The 18971-nt window shown below is 38.2% G+C and overlaps 1 protein-coding gene across 4 annotated transcripts in view; it reads left to right on the forward strand.

Moving 5' to 3' along the window:
• pde4d (phosphodiesterase 4D, cAMP-specific) overlaps positions 1-18971 on the forward strand; it is a 153998-nt gene that overhangs the window by 74721 nt on the left and 60306 nt on the right. Inside the window, exon 1 of one of the 4 annotated variants that reach the window (XM_086077095.1) lies at positions 16901-17709. The exons of the other annotated variants lie outside the window; for them this stretch is intronic. Within the exon in view, the coding sequence (XP_085933221.1) occupies positions 17621-17709 (89 nt within the window). The 5' untranslated portion in view covers positions 16901-17620. Of the gene's footprint in view, positions 1-16900; positions 17710-18971 lie in introns of those variants that run through there. 4 annotated transcript variants of the gene reach the window in all.

Genomic DNA, 18971 nt, shown 5'->3' on the forward strand with positions numbered 1-18971 from the left:
AACTCAAACTTCAACTTCAAAATCAACAAGGTCAAAATTTCTTTGCGGCAAGAAAAACGTGTAAAAAAAAGCGTCTGTGAACATCTGCCGAACGTCTTTTCCTGCAAACTTGAACGAACCCTGACGAGAAAACAACATCTGCTACATGCGCGCGCACTCGCACGCCTTCGCTAATCAGCGAGATGCGGTCTTTAGTTAGTGAACATGGGCGAAGTGACGCCAGGTCCACAGTAGCAATTTTGTTGGCTAAAACGGCACTTTGGAGTTTTTAAATTGATCAACAGGAACTGCAACTGTGTCAGGCTGTCAGAAAGTGTTCAGAGCCATTTTCGCCTATATAACTGCCTTTGAAAAGTAGTCAGACGGCTCTTGCCAGCCTATGTGAGGCTCTAGCTTAGCGGCTAGCTACTAGCTAGTAGCTAGCCGCTAGATTTTGACGCTGGCGACAGGCGCTGTATGTCAGTGTAATGGATTTTTTTTTTTTTATTTATTCATTTTAGCATCCTCAATTAGCACTTGAACATGATTTCAGGATGACTTGGCGGCAACAGTTTTTGACAACAATACAAACTGGCCCCCAACTAGCTGTACAGCGTTTGTAGCTTTCAAGCTAAGGTTCCACTCTAGGTTGTCTTTATCTCCCAAACCCTAATCCCCTCTTGTTAAATAAGACATATGGTTGTAAATCTATAACGATGGCGCACACGTGTTGAATAATTCATGGCTTGAATGGACATCATGTGTCATGGCCGAGCTGCACGGTCGCGTTGATGTCGCCGCAACGTGAGGGATGCGTGGGAGTGGCTATGCTTGTGAGCGTGAACTGCGGTGTGTTGCGTGTGTGCCCATGTGTGTGTGTGTGTGTGTGTGTGTGTGTGTGTGTGTGTGTGTGTGTGTGTGTGTGTGTGTGTGTGTGTGTGTGTGTGTGTGTGTGCCAGGGCAATGCGTCATACTGCGACTTGCAGAAAAGCCCGGGAGCTCCCCTCTGCCTGCTCCCATGCCGCTTGCTCCTCGCTGTTACGTAACGATGCTCCTCTCACACGTTCACTTTCAGGGGCTCTCGACTTGTTGTGTTATATGCAGTGCGGTCATTTTCCAAGGCGCAGTTGTGTTGTGTTGTGTTTGAGGGGGATGTTTTTGTGCTGACACTTCACAGTTGAGGAGAACGATGCTAAGGAGTGTCCGGTATTTTGCTCACTACTTCACTTCCGTTATTTAATGGTCTGTCCATTAGTTTGAGTTTATTGGTTCTTAGATGTTTTGAGGTGTGGGAACAATCAGATTTTTTAAATTATTATTATACTTTTTTTTTTTTTTTGCACCTTTTATAGTTCAAAGCGTGTCCTCGCCATTAACTCATTCACTGCCATAAATTCATTTTAACTATTTCTATTAGTTAAAAAAAAAAATCCAAACGCCCTTAATTTTTAATAATCATTTCTTTTTTTAATCTTTTCTTTAAAAAAAAAAAAACTAGTGAAGTCATGCGATAAATTACAATTAAAAAAAAGTAATCGCCTGACGCCGATAATTTTTAATAATATTTTCTTCTTTTTAAAAAAAAAGATATTTTAAAAAAGGAAAGGTTATTACAAATTAGGGGCGTCAGGCGATTACATTTTTTTATTTTATTAATCGCATGACTTCACTAGTTAACTAGTTTTTATGTTGTTGTTTTTTCATGCTAGAGCATACAGAAGGCTTTGATGCAGCGAACTGCAAAGAACGGTTGAAGAAATGGTAGTTATCACACAAACGGCCAGCAGGTGGCAGCAGAGCATAGGCGATGAACCAGGACCATGTTGAAAAAAACCTAAATTGCTCAGAATTCTAAATAGAGTTGTGAATAATGATGAAACTTAGCTATATTCTAATGCTAATTGCTGCAAAACGGAAACAGGTAGAAATATACTTTTTTGATGAAAGAAGAGACTTTAACTCATTCACTGCCATTTCATTGTACATTTAGAACAGATATAACATTTGTGATTAATCGTGAGTTAACTATTGAAGTCCTGAGATCACTTACAATTAAAAATTGTAATCGTCTGACGCCCCTAATTTTTTAATTTTCTAGGTTTTCATACTCTTGTTAACAAAAGTGGGGGAAAATGTTAAACTAATAGAAATAGTTCAAATGAATCTTGGACGTCTATAGCCGTCAATGGCAGTGAATGAGTTAATCTTTCTTTTGGTAGGTTTCATTTTTTTTATAGCAAGAGAACACGATATTCTGTGGCCCTTTCAAAATCAGTCAAAATCCAGTAAAACAGCCGGGAGTGAAGGGGATTGTTTTAGTGAAAATGGCTGGGAGTGAATGAGTTCATATCTAAACTTCAATATTTTGACTTCAATCCACTGAAATTGATCGAAATCATATTTGCTCTTTTTACCCCTTCTCCGCGCAATTTCTCCCATTCAATGTGCATTGTGCGCTACATACTCACATGCATTTTGGCCACACAATCTACACGCTTAGCTATTTCATCCACAGGCAGGCATACATAAAAAAAATATTAATTTAGTTAAATATTGTTTTGAATCTCAGTATCTGTAGAAAATGTAGAGTGTGAATATTTTATAAGTGACTGCCTTAATCACCCGTACTTGGTATTCATTCAGGTCGATGAGACTACACGCTTCACTATTTCATCCATAGATCGTTCTACATATATGAATGTGAATTTGGTTTTTAATGGCAATATTATACAATAATAACAATAACAATATGTTTTTATTTTGTTTTTTTGCTTTGCCTCAGCTGTACAACTTTGTGAGAAAGGTAAATGCTTCAATACATTTTTTTATTTTGTTAGAAATAATCATCACACTAGGAAAAAGTACTTACATTTATATATATTTTTTAAATAATATAATATTTAATAATAAAATGAAATAATATTTATAATTATATTTCATTTATTTAATCCCTGTTCTAACTTATGCTAGAAATGAGTTTTTCTTGAATTATTTTTACTCCTTTACAAGATTCTGAATGTTAAAAAAATAAATAATTAATTGGTGCGTATCTGCCATCAACGTTATATTTTCAATTTACAGTCTTTTAACATTTGATTAACATCTAAATAAAAATACACACACCAAATAAAATTGCACTTAAATTCCAAATTTAGCCTGGTTATAAATAATAATAATATTATAATAAAATAAAAAAATAAAAAATAATAATAATTTTAACACCGCAGGAGAATTAAGGTGGGAAGTGGACTAATATTGAAGTGGTGATCTTCTTGAACAACTTCACACAACTGACAAACGTCAACGTGAAGGGATCTCTTGTATATGTTAATTAATAAACCATAATTCATGTATTAGTTGACTTTTATTTATTTAATTGCAAATATTCAACCGTATCTATATAGCACTTTGTCACAGCTGTGTTTGTTGTTGAAGTGCTCTATGAATCGAGTACAGTAAGTTGACAGAACAATAAGTCCAATCAATCCATCAGTCAGTAGACAATAGTGTGAGTAAAAATAAATAGTGCTAAGGCGCTCTTTGTTGCAGCAGGTGCTGCCTGCTCGGCCCGGTCGTTTTACCCGGGCGAACAATAATAGCCGTAACATGACACGTTGTTGATCTCCGCCGGGGGAAGCGCTCAACAGTATTTGCCTGTGCGCTGCACGGCACAGATGACGTCATTGGGGAGGCTCACATACTGAGCGGCGCACCTGGAGCCCGTTACACACCGGGGGCGGGGAGGGACCCGCTAAAATATTAACACGTGGCCGCAGGAGGTGCATACTCTTAAGTGCTCTTTGCGTTATGGAGTGTACACTGGCGTCATAGCATTTCATTTAGCATTCAGTCGAATGAGGTCCGATGCAAAAAAAAAAAATACATTTTATGGTGAATGTGCTGTAATGGTCATGAAAAATGTTGACATTGACAAACAATAACTGAGATATATTGTCCATACATTTTTAACTCTTTAGCTTTCTATTAAACCCCCCCCCCCCCCCCCCCCCAGCTGCCGGGAGCAGAGTGACAGCCGGGTTACATTTGGGTGACGGCGACGTGTGAATGAAAAGGAGGTGAAAGTTTGACTTTTAAATGTCACGGGAGCCATGAGCGCATAGACACACACACACACGCGCGCACACACGCACGCACGCAGAGGGGTGGCCGGGTCGCTGCTGCGTGCCCCTCAGTCGCTGCTGTCACATCCAGTCAAGACACAAAAAGCCACAACACGCTGCTGCATCGGCACAGAGAAAGGACAACAGAAATACTGAGAGCAGACCACAAGACTATTATTCTAATAGTTAACGTCTAATCTACAATAGTCCTATTCTCGTAATTGAATGTTCGCTTAAGTGACACAGTTTTATTTTTTTCTAATTGTGGAAGCCATTTTTACAATCCATTTTGGGCCTTTGCACACTTTCGAGCAGATCTGTAAAATTTGGGGATACTGAATACTAGGAGTGGTCTCACGATTCGATTCCGATTTTTGGGTGTGCGATTCGATTCAGAATCGATTTTCGATTCAGGATGATTTTTGATTCAAAGTGATTTGATTGACAATGATTTTTGCTTCAATTTATAGAGTTCAAGGAATCGTAATAATCTACTCTAGTCTGACTCGCTAATGCTAATTAGCGCGCTACTCGCGGCACTTTTATCACTCAATAGAACGGCTCCACGCTGCAAAAAAACAACTTAACTTGATCGTGACTTTTTCCTTCTACTCGCTAATGTGGATACGACTTAACAGTGTATCAGACCGCGTGGAACCACACTGCCCCTAAGTGGCCAAATCGGGTACAACATGAACAGCGCTCCCAATAAAGGCACACACAAACAACGGGAAGACAGTATAAAATTATTTAAATAAAATCGATTAGGGGACATTTAAAATCGATTGTGAATCGTACTAAATATGAATCGCGATTCATATGAGAATCGATTTTTTGGCACACCCCTACCGAATACACAACTTCAGGCGAGTTTATCCTTATGTTTGGAAGCAGCGGTAGTATAAAATTTAGGGCATACTCATTTATTTTTAATTTCATTATGTGCATTATATGCTCAAACTTTTTTTAGGGCGCAAATAGCACCTGCTGCAGTTTATTATTTCATATTCACTGCAACAATTATGTAAAATTAAACATTTACATAGGCGACGGGCCACATTAACCCACGAACCTTTATGCGGTACCAAATAAACTAACTTATGGGAGTTCATCAAATATGACATAATACTTGTCTGCCTCACAGTTGAGAAATCTCTCAACTTTTATTTTTTAATTATTATTCATTTTGGGGGTGAAAATTAGAAACAGTTTTCCCTCTATAGTTTCAAGTTGTATTATCACCATTCAGCATAAGTAGGCTTAATAAATTTAGGATTTGGAATGACATGCAAGACAAACATAGTATAATATTACAATTTTGAGTGAGTATTGAGTTGATATTTGTGGGGGGGGGGGATACAAAAAATGAAAATCTCATTCAAAGCCAGTCCAGATAAAATGATGGACCTTTGACTTCTATAGCCGTCAATGGCAGTGAATGAGTTTAAACTCATTTTTGTAGTACTGGTAGCAGTTTTATGACATTCTTGAATACAGTTTGTTTTTATGCGAGAGCCCTTTGCACTGGGAAAAAAAAATTCACAGTTTGCACTTATTTTTTATTGTTCAAACCCTTTGTTGTTGAAAGTTGGATCTTTTATATACTCAACAAAAATATAAACACAACACTTTTGTTTTTGCTCCCATTTTTTTTATGAGATCTAAAACTTCTTCCACTTACACAATAACAGCATTTCTCTCAAATATTGTTCCCAAACCAGTCTAAATCTGTGATAGTGAGCACTTCTCCTTTGCCGAGATAATCCATCCCACCTCACAGGTGTGCCATATCTAGATGCTGATTAGGCACCATGATTACTGCACAGGTGTGCCTTAGACTGCCCGCGATAAAAGGCCACTCTGAAAGGTGCAGTTTTGTCGTATTGGGGGCGGGGACTGCAACTCAAACGTGAAAATGGATGAATGGTAGCGTCGCGGTTCACATAGTTGACTTTTGTGATTCGGGCCAGTTCACATAGTCGGGATAGGGGTCGATTGTCGTCTTGTGGTTCATTTAAGTGGCTTTTGTGTTGTTTGCATGTTCTCCCCAAAATGCTTGCCCGGGTTTTCTCTAGGGCACTTTCGTCCCACATTCCCAAAATATGTTCATTAAAGTCTTGCCCGAGTCGTCAATTGTTATCCAGCTATCGAAAACGTGTTGATTCAGTTTGATGCATTCTATGCGCCGTGTGTGTGTGTGCGTGTGTGTGTGTGTGTTTTCCCAGTTTGTCACAGCATTATTGCGAAGTGGAAATTGTAACTGCCACATAACCAAGCTGAGAGAAAGCTGAAAGCGGTGAAGTGTCCGAGCCGGTCCACTAATATTCTCGACCACTAACGTGGATGATTTTGGGGGTCGGTTTGAAAGGGCGTGTGCCGCTCAGTCTGGTGGTTTTTGCTTCCACACTTTGTAGACAGAAAATTAAGCACAGCCCTTTTTTGGCTGCAAGATAATTTTATATGCCGCAAAGATCCTCCTAACCCGTAATTACTTTAACAGTTTAATGTCACACAAGTCCACCCTCATGTACATTCACAACGCACTTCCCGTGTGCTGTTCTTTCCGCCTTCATAATTCATGGGCTTGAACGAAATTCAGGGCAGTGGAGAGAAAGAAAAAAAAAAACAGGACACAAAAAGCCTTGTGATTCATTTATTTTGCTCTAAAAAGTCATTCACATGTGTCCTAGCCTGAATTCTAATGTCAGGATGAGTATTCTCAGCGATTTCTGCTGCTTCATGTTTTCAAATTTAAGCCAATCAATAAATGTACTAATGAGGGGTGTCAAAATGAGTGCGTTCAAAGTTCCTTTAACGCCACTAATTGCGCAATCAATGACCGGCCCATCACTTGAAAAGCCGGTATTGGGAAAATTCCAGTTGCAACGCAGCAGACACGTCCATGTCAAAATTGAGCAGGAATCAATTTAACTCATTCACTGCCATTGGCGGCTAAAAACGTCAAAAATTCATTCAAACTATTTCTATTAGTTTAAAAATGTTTGTGTATGAAAAGCAAAAAAAAATGTATTGTACATTTAGAACAGATATAAAATTTGTGATTTAATCGTGAGTTAATTAGTGAAGTCATGCGATTAATTACGATTTACATTTTTATCACCAGACGCCCCAAATTTTTAATAATCTTTTCTTTTCTTTTTATTCATTCATTGCCATTGACGGCTATAAACGTCGAAAATTAATTTGAATTATTTCTATTAGTTTACTTTTTTTTCCCACTTTTGTTAACAAGAGTATGAAAACCTAGAATTTGTTTTCATTGTACATTTAGAACAGATATCAAATTTGCGATTAATCGTGAGTTAACTAGTGAAGTCATACGATTAACTACAATTGCCTGTTGCCCCTAATTTTTAATAATCTTTTTTTTTAATTAATTTGTGGCAGTGAATGAGTTAATAATAATGCATATATTTGTGTAGACTGGGGTCAAGTTGTATTTTACAATTTTACAAATGTGCAGAAAGTGTGCAAAAGTTACTTCATGTTAAAGATTAGATAGCTCTTAATATGACAAGAAAAATGCACTGAACTGAGCTGTCTCACAAATGCAATTATGCCATCTAGTGGCAGAAAAATGACCTCAACACAAATCAATATCACACTCGCCTTTAAAGTACAGTAATCTTTTTTTGTAACTCAATTTGATGAATTATTATGAAATTACTGTATCAGCCATATTTCTATTAGTTTATTTTTTTCCACTTTTATGTTAAGAGTATGAAAACTTATTTTTAATATTTATTGTACATTTCATTGTACATTTAGAACAGATATAAAATGTGTGATTAATCGCGAGTTAACTCGTGAAGCCATGAGATTAATCACAATTAAAACAATTCATCGTCTGACACCCCGAGTACTAACATAACTCATCTATGCTATGACATCATATCTAATTGCTCTGAATAGCACTGTCAGGGTAGCGCTGATGCTAACAACATGAGTATACACCGTAAACGTAGAATCATTTCAATCCATCTTTCCTCTTTGAGACCAAGAGTGGCCATATTTTTCCCCACGAGCCCGGTAATTACTGTATCACCGGGTCACTTGTGGGCCGTACCATCCCTCTGTGGAATTACTAATCACGCTCGCATTGACAATCAATCCATACGGCAGGGTGATTAAGGCTACGACGAGGGAAGAGAAGTCAGCCCGAGCGTCTTGACCGCAACAGTGACACAACGTTGGTGCAATGCAGGAGAGGTCTATTTTTGGGGGGCTTGAGCAACGGAGCTGGGAATTGGAGGTGCTGTGGGGTGCACAGTTTGACGGGCATGGAGAAATTAGGACAAGGCGCCGATGCAACAGTGGGTTTGTGAATGAGAAGCGTGCTGGCAGACATTCCTGCTGCCTATTTGCGGTTTGCTATTCTCAAATTTTTCTATTTACACTTTTCTTTCGGAAACTATCCTCCTCACATGTTTTTGTCATGCTTATGATGCCTCAAAATGGCGCGCAAGGTCTTTCTTAAACGGGAAGTTAACCCCCACTCATCTAAACAAGGTGTTCTGATGAACTCATTCACTGCCATTGACGGCTATAGACGTCAAAAATTTATTTGAACGTTTTATTTTAGTTTGATATTTTTTTCCACTTTTGTTAAGAGTGTAAAAACTTAGAATTTTTTTATTGTACCTTTAGAATAAATATAAAATTTGTGATTAATCATGAGTTAACTAGTGAAGTCATGCGATTAATCACAATAAAAAAATTAATCGCCTCACGCCCCTAATTTTTAATAAACTTTCCTTATTTTAATCTTTTTTTTTTTAAGAAGAAAATATTATTAAAAATTACCTGCGTCAGGCGATGACATTTTTTTTATTGTAATTTATCGCATGACTTCACTAGCTTCTTTTTTAAAGAAAATATTTTAAAAAAAAAGAAAAGATTATTAAAAATTAGGGGCGTTTGGACAAAAATGTTAAACTAATAGAAATAGTTCAAATGAATTTATGGCTGTGAATGAGTTAATAGTATAGATTAATAATAAGTTAAGAAACAAAATCCATCTCAGGGGGCGGCCATTTTGCCACTTGCTGTCGACTGAAAATGACATCACAGTTGCTCAGGGCTAAGGTAACGACCAATCACGGCTCATAGTTTTTTGATTGGTCGTTGCAGGTAACGACCAATCATGGCTCACCAGTTTTTTAAGCTGAGCTGTGATTGGTCGATTGAGCAAGTGGCAACAAGTGGCAACAAGTGGCAAAATGGCCGCCCCCTGAGATATATACAAACGGGTGGATTTTGCTGCCTAACACAAACACAAATTTTGTGGACGAGTGGAGGCACATTGAGCAGATTGTTGTAAAGAAAATGTTTGTGTTGACTTCCCCATTACCAGGAATTGGTCTCAATGAAGTATGTTTACAATTTAGAATTTTCTAGGCAATCATCATCTATTTGCGGTCGGTCATTCTGATACATGACAGGTGAGAGTCTTGAATGAACTGAACATGCATGTTTTTGGAATGTGGGAGGAAGCCTGAGTACCTGGAAAGAAAAGAAAACACACACACACACACACACACCCACACACACCCACACACACAAGCAAACGGAGCACCTGCAATCTCCCACTCACCCCAATACAAAACAAGTAAATACTGAAAAATGAACTTACAAATAAAGTTTAAGTAGCAAACACATCATTCCATTTATCACCGATATTTGATATATCGGCTTTAAAAAAAACAAAAATCTGACGGCTGATAAGACAACTATTTATTGAAAATTTCTATTAATTTTACAAGTGACAAAAATGGAAGTGTGCCCAATAGAACAAAAAGAGTAACTCCGGTATGTTCGCGGTGATATGACAGCAAGGTGACAGTGTCAGCTCCAAACTTCCACAGCTTTCTGCTTCCTGTCCTTTTATTCAGTAATGAAAAAGTGCCCCATCTGTAAAATCCTGCAGCTCTTTGAAGCCAAAGTAGGGGCTTTAGAGGTCTGGATTTTCTTTTTCTTTTTGGGAATAAAAAGAAGCCCGTTCCTTTCTTTCACTTGGCCATAAAATCAAAGAGTCAGTTAAAAGAAATTCCCCTCACTTATCAAGTGAGCATTTTTTTTCTCTTGCCACTTAAACCTTCTTTATATCCTCCAAATGGCCCTTGAAGCCTCAACGTCGCCCCCCGCGCCCCTCGGTAGATGCCGATCTGATTACAAATATCTGTCTCCAATTGGGAATGAGTTACCATTCGCTGAAATGCCACCGCCTTCGCGCGTGCGGATAAAAGCTGCCTCTGGGCTTTTCACACAGCAGCGCACATCGACGCGATGGACAGCCGGCCCTCCCTCAAAAGAGCTCAAACGAGCACCGGGTTCCACTTTTCTCCACCTCTCTGGAGAGCGTCGCTTTCACATTTGAATCGTATCTGGAGTATTCAAGTGTTGGTATCGAGATTAGCTGTGGCGGCATCAGCATGCTGGTCAACCTTCAATTTACATCATGGGAGGAAATAATGGAAATGGAACAAAATCACACAAAATACATCCGTTAAAGAGGGACTGAGGCCACGTTTCATTTTTTAAAGGCAAAGTCAATCTTAGACATTTCTTGACAATAATATGTTATATTTGACCTCACTAGTCTAAACATGACATTCTGATTAATATTACATTTGTGGAATATGAGTATATATATATATATTAGGGGTGGGTATCTTTGAATATCTCACGATTCCATTCCGATTTTTGGGTCTGCGATTCGATTTTTGATTGAGAACGATTTTTGATTCTAAATTATTTGATTGACAACGATTTTTGCTTCAATCTATAGATGTGCAGGGAATTGTAATGATCTACTCCAGTCTGACACGCTAATGCTAATTAGCGCGCTACTCGCGGCACTTTTATCACTCAAAAGAACGGCTCCGCGCTGGAAAAAACAACTTCTATTGGAATAACGTGATCGTGACTTTTTCCTTCTACTCTCTCATGAGCAGCGCTCCAAATAAAGGCGCACACAATATAAAATAATTAAAATAAAATCGATTTTGGAACATTTAAAATCGATTCTGAATCGTACTAAATGAGAATTGTGATTCTTATGAGAATCGATTTTTGGGCACACCCCTAATATATATATATATATATATATATATATATATATATATATATATATATATATATATATATATATATATATATATATATATATATATATTGCAAAAATATATATATATATATATATATATATAGTTGCTCAGGCAACGACCATTCACAGCTCACTTGTTTTCTGAAGCTGAGCTGTGATTGGTTGCTACATGAGACCTGAGCAACAGTGATGTCATTTTCACTCGACAGCACGTTGCAAAATGGCAGCCCCCTGAGATGGTTAAAAACGGCTGTATTTTGCTGCTTAACTCATATTCCACTAAGGCAATATTAACCAGAATGCCGTATTTAGACTTGTGGGCCTGCATGATATTGTCAAGACATTTTTGGAGGGGTTGCCTTCCCCTTTAAAACTAACATACTATAGGGGCTAGGTCATTCGTAGATGTGGTGGGAAAAAAAGCTTGAAAAACATGTAAAAAAAGTTTATTTTGATAATGAAAGCACCAATTACAATCATTTGGTCTGTCAATCCCGATTTTTGCAATTATTTGCCTTTCACCTGGTACGAAAGCAGTCACAAGACCAGTCGCGGTGTCCTTCTGCCAGGTTGTTTCCCGACGTCGGCCGTTGCGCGCTCCGTTCTGTGATCGATGAAAGCGGGGATACAGCACACAAGGTTAAATTCTCTGCTAACGTGAAATCAATACCAAGTTGTTCCGCGGTGCCGTCCAGGGCCACACGGCAGTGCCGGTTCACCAGTACGACAGGATGTTGTATTTATCTGATGAATGATACTGTCCGTTGTTCTGCCAGATGAACCTGCTGCAAGGGACAGAGTTGTCTGCAAATGACTGGGAACATTTAAAAAATAATAATAATAATAAAACGCCGTCATTGACCCCTCGAGTACCTTTCCTTAACCTCCTCTCTACATCACTACAACGCCTGCACACTTTTAACACGTTTGTTTTAGCCTTTGCGCCCCTTCCTCTTCCTATTTGTGGCGACTGGCAGAATGATTCGTGACAACTCACCAGCGTTGAGTGGATCGGAGGCCAAGAGCCTGCCGGGGAAATGTCTGCGATGATGCAATATGACAAGCGGAGACACAGTGTTGGCTCCATCGCCACTAAAATTTACGGAATGAAATCTACAGAATGATCATCAGATTTTCGAGGATTCTAAATTGTTTTTAGGTGTGAATGTGATTGGGTGTCTGTCAACGTGATTGTGATAGTGGAGAAAATCTAACTTTAAGCAAGCATAAATTGCAAGACAGGAAATTCAATTCGTAGAGAGAGATATACTGATATGTGTGTTTTTTTAATTAATTTATTTATTTGTTTTTTTATCAGGGCTAATACCGATTATTAGTAGTCAAGAAGGCCGATAACATATATGTTGAGCTGGGAAACTAAAAGGGAAAATTTTGGCAACAACTCTTTGTTGAAACATGTTTCAGCATAATGTTCACCTCAGATTTGCAAACTGTTGAAGTTATTAATTTATTTTTTATTTTTACGTTTTTCTAGACAATATTGCATTACTGTATTTAAAATGTCTTAAAAATTAAATGAATATATAGTTACATTTTCAATTTTTCAAAAAAAACAAAAAATGAAATGTTAAACTTTGACTTTTTTTTTTTACTTTAATTTCATACAAAAAAGTGCAGAGTAGGGCTGCACAATATTGGAAAAAAAGCAAATATGCGATATGGATTTTGTGATTTGAATATTATTTTGATATTCAACATGTATATAAAGAAATGACATTTTTATATCTAATGGAAGAAATAAAAAAAATTCATGAAAAAAATAAGCAGGCTCAATGTACTCTTAGCGAATTAATTCTAAAACGTACAATTTTATATATATGAATTTTTAAAGTTATTTAGTGTTCGTAATGTCCCTTCATATTGGATGGTGATGCGCATTTAAGGTTGCATCCGATTGGTCACGTTCAGATAAAAGCATACACTACCATGTGAAACTTATTACGATACTATATAGCACAGGCCATTATCGCAATGACGATATTTTTTTCGATATTGTGCATCCCTGGTCCCGAGTGTTCCCAGGGTCAGCAGCATCTATTGTAAAATTAATAGAAATTTGAAATAAATAGTTGTCTTATCAGCCGTCAGATTTTGTTTTTTTTTAAGCCAATATTGGCCAAAATGCCAAATATCAGTGCTAAATGGAATTATGGTGCGTTTACAACTTAGTGAGATTTCAATGAGTTTATTTGTAAGTTCATTTTTCAGTACGATTTTGTACCATTTGTTTGGGTCACTATGACGCAAATTCAGCACAAATGGCACCATTAACTTATTCACTGCCATTGACGGCTATAGACGTCAAAAAGTCATTTTAACCTTTTTCTATTAGTTTAACATTTTTTCCACTTTTGTCAACAAGAGTATGAAAACCTAGGGGAAAAAATATTGTACATTTAGAGCAAGTATGAAATTTGTGATTAATCACGAGTGAACTATTGAAATCATGCGATTAATTATAATTTAAAATTTTAATCTCTTGACAACTTAATTTTTAAATAATCTTTTTTCAAAAAAGAAAAGATTATTAAAAATTAAGGCGTCAGGCGATTACGATTTTTAATTGTAATTAATCGCATTACTTCAATTGTTAACTCGTGATTAATCACAAATTTTGTATCCGGTCTAAATGTACACTATTTTTTTCCCTAGGTTTTCATATTCTGGTTAACAAAAGTGGAAAAAAATATTAAACTAATAGAAGTAGTTCAAATGAATTTTTGACGTCTATAGTCGTCAATGGCAGTGAATGAGTTAACTTGAATAGATTTACAAACAACCACAAATATGGCACCCCGCGGGGTTTTTTCCGACTTCAGTTAAGCCTTGAAAGAGGTCTTGTTAGTTTTGCGACTGTCCTTTGAAGCCTCCTCAATGAAAATGTTTTTCCCCGTCGCCGCTTTTACGACACAAGTCATCCGCTTGCGCGCACAAAGCGGCCGCAGTCTCCCAGCGGGACCGCATCTCGCTCGCGCCGTTGGCCACAAGTGGGTCCCTCGCCCGTCACCGGCTGCCCCACCCAGCCCGCGTCGCTCAGAGGTGCAAGCCGACAGAGGCGGTTTTGACTCCTGGCAGCGTTTGAGAGGCTGCTGACGTGCGTGTTGGGCAGGAAGTGTGCAAGAAGCGGTGCTGGATCCTGTTTTTCAGACCGCAAGCAACTGGAGGCGCGCCACAGCTATGGCTTGCAATGCACAACACGCACACACACACCCCGACCTTCACTCGTAACTTCCTCGCAAACCACTCCCCCTACCTAAATTCCTAAATGCACGCACGCACGCAAATACGCACGCTTTCTACAATCAGTGTCAATCTTGCGCATGGGGGTTTGCAGTTATCTTCACACCCCAGTGCTTATGAATGACATCATGACGTATGATTCCCTTTCACACTCTAATAGGCTTCAGCTTGTTCTCACGAGAATACTGCAGGATTTTGTACCGAGTTAAAACATTGTCATTAGTTGAATATTGACTTATTCTGGTAGGTTACATGACAAATATTTTTTAAATCTAATCCTTGTGCCCTTTACATGCACCGCAGCTTAACTCATTCACTGCCATTGACAGCAATAGACGTAAAAAAAAAAATTATTTTAACTATTTCAATTTTTTTTTCCATTTTTGTTACAATTTTTGTTCTTTTATTTTATTTTAAATTTTTAATAATCTTTTTTTTTTTTTTAAGAAAAGATCATTCAAAATTAGGGCCGTCAGGCGATTACAATTTTTTATTGTAATTAATCACATGACGTCGCTAGTTAACTCACGATTAATCACAAATTTGATATCCGTTCTAATACAATAAAAACAATTCTAGGTTTTCATACTCTTGTTAACAAAAGTGGGAAAAAATGTTAAACTAATAGAAATAGTTCAAATTAATTTTTGACGTCTAAAGCCGTCAATGGCAGTGAATGAGTTAAAAGGCACACTGTTGTGAAATAAAAATGTCAACCATATTGGTTTTTGCTGTTGAGAAAATTGGTGTTTCACACCAAATAAGAGTTTGCAGATCTGTCCCTTGTACTCCCCCTATAACTTAAAGATATAAGTAAATCGATCCAGTTCACCTGTGAGTGCCATGGAGGCAATACTCTTGATCATTAGTGACATATTTGTTCATGAGTTCTTCCCAAATTTGTGATTTTTCGATGATATTCTACTATATTTGCATTAGGAAGTTGACCTGTTGAACATTACAAATACTAAAATTGGCATACTTTTGCATACACGTAAACATGCACTTTCCATTAGACTTTGAATACTCTTCTAATCAGGATTTTAGGGTTCTGTTTTCTATTTGTCACTCAAAAAAAAAAGGCTCTTAATGACCAACTTTAAAATGCAGTACTTTTTGTAAGCCACTGAAAGCCTATCATAATGCACTGTTTGAAATAACTAATAATAATAATAATAGTCATAATAACAATAATAGTCATAATAATAATAATAATATAGATGATAAAATAATATATAATAATATTAACTCATTCACTGCCATTGACGGCTATAGACGTAAAAAATTAATTTGAACTATTTCTATTAGTTTAACATTTTTCCCACTTTTGTTAACAAGAGTATGAAAACCTCAATTTTTTTGTATTGTATTAGAACAGATATAACATTTTTGATTAATTTTGAGTTAACTCGTGAAGTCATGCGATTAATTACGAGTAAAAATGGTAATCGGCTTACGCCCCTAATTTTTAATAATCTTTTCTTAAAAAAAAAAAAAAAAGATTATTAAAAATTTGAAAAAAATAATAACTATTTTATTATTATTAATAACTATTTATTAATTGCATGAATTTACTAGTTAAGTCACGATTAATCACAAATTTTATATCTATTCCATATGTAAAAAAATAAAATAAAATTTGGGTGTTCATACTCTTGTTAAAAAAAGTGTTTGTTTTTTTAAACTAATAGAAATAATTAAAATGAATTGATGACGTCTATAGCCGTCAATGGCAGTGAATAAGTTAAGATTATTAAAAATTCAGGGCGTCAGGCGATTATTATTTTTTTAACCGTAATTAATCGCATGACTTCACTAGTTAACTCACGATTAATCACAAATTTTATATCTGTTCTAAATGTACAATAAAAAAATCTAGGTTTTCATACTCTTGTTAACAAAAGTGGGGGAAAAAAAGTTAAACTAATAGTTCAAATGAATTTTTGACGTTTATAGCCGTCAATGGCAGTGAAGGAGTTAAGCGCAATGCACTTACCCCCCCCCCCCCCCACCCCCACCTAAAATTTCCCACAATGTAACCCATTTATGGTTTTACAGACAATTTTCAACTGAATCTCAAAGGTGCTGGTGCAAGAAGAGAGGAATGTCTGTTCCTGGTTAGTCGTTACGGGGCAGTTAACATGCTGTGTTACGAGTTTCCAAGAATCCCCCTGCATGTTTTCGTGGCATTACTCACACGCACACCACATGTAATGCAACATAAGACCAGCGTGGCCTGCTTGCGTGGTTATAATGACGTCGGCGGACAAACATAGGCGTACTCGGCAAAGAAAAGAAAGGTGCGGCGGCAGATGGATAAAAGTGGGCGGGATGACTCGTGTCAACTCATGCGTGCGCACATTACATACACACTGCCGGCTTTCTGTTGTGTTCTGCGCGTGTGTAGACACGTCGCTCGGGAATGGAGCGCGCCCGCGTAGGCTAAGAGGATCAATCGGTTTTAGCAGCGTGGAAAGCGAAGGCGCACCTCACACAGGGTCAGGACATCCCACATAAGGAGGGGGAGGGGGGAGGGAGGCAGAGATAGGCTCAGATGCCTCATTGTTGTTGTTGTTTTTCTTTCACATCCCTCCCTCTCTCCCTTCCTATTTCCTTACTTTCCTCCGCGGGATGTTGAGAAAGTGAGCGAGACAAAGCGGAGCGCTTTGCGACATGCTCGGTCACGCTAACGCCACTCCTCCTCCTCCTCCTCCTCCTCGTCCCGCCGCCGCTGCCCCCCGTCAGCTGTTCTCCAGAGGAATGACTCCCTGAAGCCGGCTCACCATGTGGATGCGGGGCAGTCACTTCCAGACCTTTGCCGGAAGAATACCCAGGAAAAAAGGAGCGGCGGCGGCGGCGGCCCAGAGGGCTCGGCGTGGGTGGCCGCACTGCTGGGAGTCCATACGCTGCAGTTTTTACACTGGGATTTCATCTGCCTTTTGATAGTGGATTTCAGGAATTTGATGGTGCTACTTCATTTTTTAAGTGCTTTTTTTTTATTGCAACCAAAGACTTCTATTTATAGTTTTGTGCTGGACTCGTCTGGTATACTGCAGCATGGGACGCCACTCATGATACCGGGTCTTCACTCGTGGATAGAATAGTAGAATCCGAGTCAGAAAAGAGCTGAGTCATGAAGCCCGGACTGTGTCCAGGTGTCTCCAGTGACAGGACCATGAAGCACCTTAGCCACTTTCCCTTTAGAAGACACTCCTGGATATGGTGAGTTTCAACAAATTACTCTGGTTGCCCAGACGTCTCGATTTGACTGGGGATAGTCCCGGATTGACCCGGGACAGTCCCGGTTGTGCCTTATGTTCCGCTGCCTGGTGTATTTCGCCAATCCCATTGTTCTGTCCCAATATTACACAGGCGTCACGTTTTTATGCCATGCGTTGTCATAGCGATTCATACGATAAACCCATTAAAAGCGAATGCACCTGTTAAATTCCTTCCTATTTGTTTGTGTTATCATTCTCATCCGTATCTAATCGGTAGCAGTCATATTGGAACTACTTCCTGCTTCCGTGCCTAAGAATCATGGGAAATGTAGTCTTACTGCTTGCTGGTCAGAGCATGGTGGCATATTTCCAATGTTACAATGTGGGACTGGTGCTACCAATAGCTATCGAGCAAAAGGGGTGGATAGTGGTGAGTGGGTCTAAAAGAAGCAGCTGCTACGACTTCTGAAATTTCGCAGGTCAAATTTGTCACCTCTCCAGTCCGTGTGGCTGCCATTCATCCAGAACATTGACGGGAAAAAAGGTGTAAAATTCCGAATTCTGATACGCGTTACTTTGTCACCCTATTCAGCATCTGTGCTGTTCTCAATGAAGCAAAAAGTGGGAAATCCTAATTTTTCTGTGGAGGCACAATAAAAAGAGTTTCTATTTACTTGGGTTGGGAATCTTTGAATGTCTCACGATTCGGTTCCGATTTTTGGGCCTGCGATTCGATTCGGAATCGATGTTCGATTAAGGGCGATTTTTGATTCAAAATCATTTGATTGACAATGATTTTTGCTTCAATCTATAGATGTGCAAGGAATTGTAATGATCTACGCCAGTCTGACTCACTAATGCTAATTAGTGCGCTACTTGCGGCAGTTTTATCACTCAAAAGAACGGCTCCATGCTGAAAAAAACAAAAACCTTTATTGGAATAACTTGATCGTGACTTTTTCCTTCTCCTCTCTAATGTTGCTACAACTTAACAGTGTATAAGACCGCGTGAAACCACACTACCCCTCAGTGGCCAAACCGGGTATAACATGAACAGCGCTCCAAATAAAGGCACGACAGTATAAAATAATTTAAATAAAATCGATTTTGGGACATTTAAAATCGATTCTGAATCGTACTAAATGAGAATCGATTATTTTTCGGGCACACCCCTACTGTTTACACTTATTTAGGAATATTTCTTGGCCGACTTTTTGGTACCCACATTCCGTGTCGGTGCTTTTCACTAGGCAGTTTTAACAA

This window comes from Leptonotus elevatus, chromosome 5 (genome assembly GCF_054856555.1).
Source record: "Leptonotus elevatus isolate MCC_2025b chromosome 5, RoL_Lele_1.0, whole genome shotgun sequence".
Taxonomy (NCBI): Eukaryota; Metazoa; Chordata; class Actinopteri; order Syngnathiformes; family Syngnathidae; genus Leptonotus; species Leptonotus elevatus.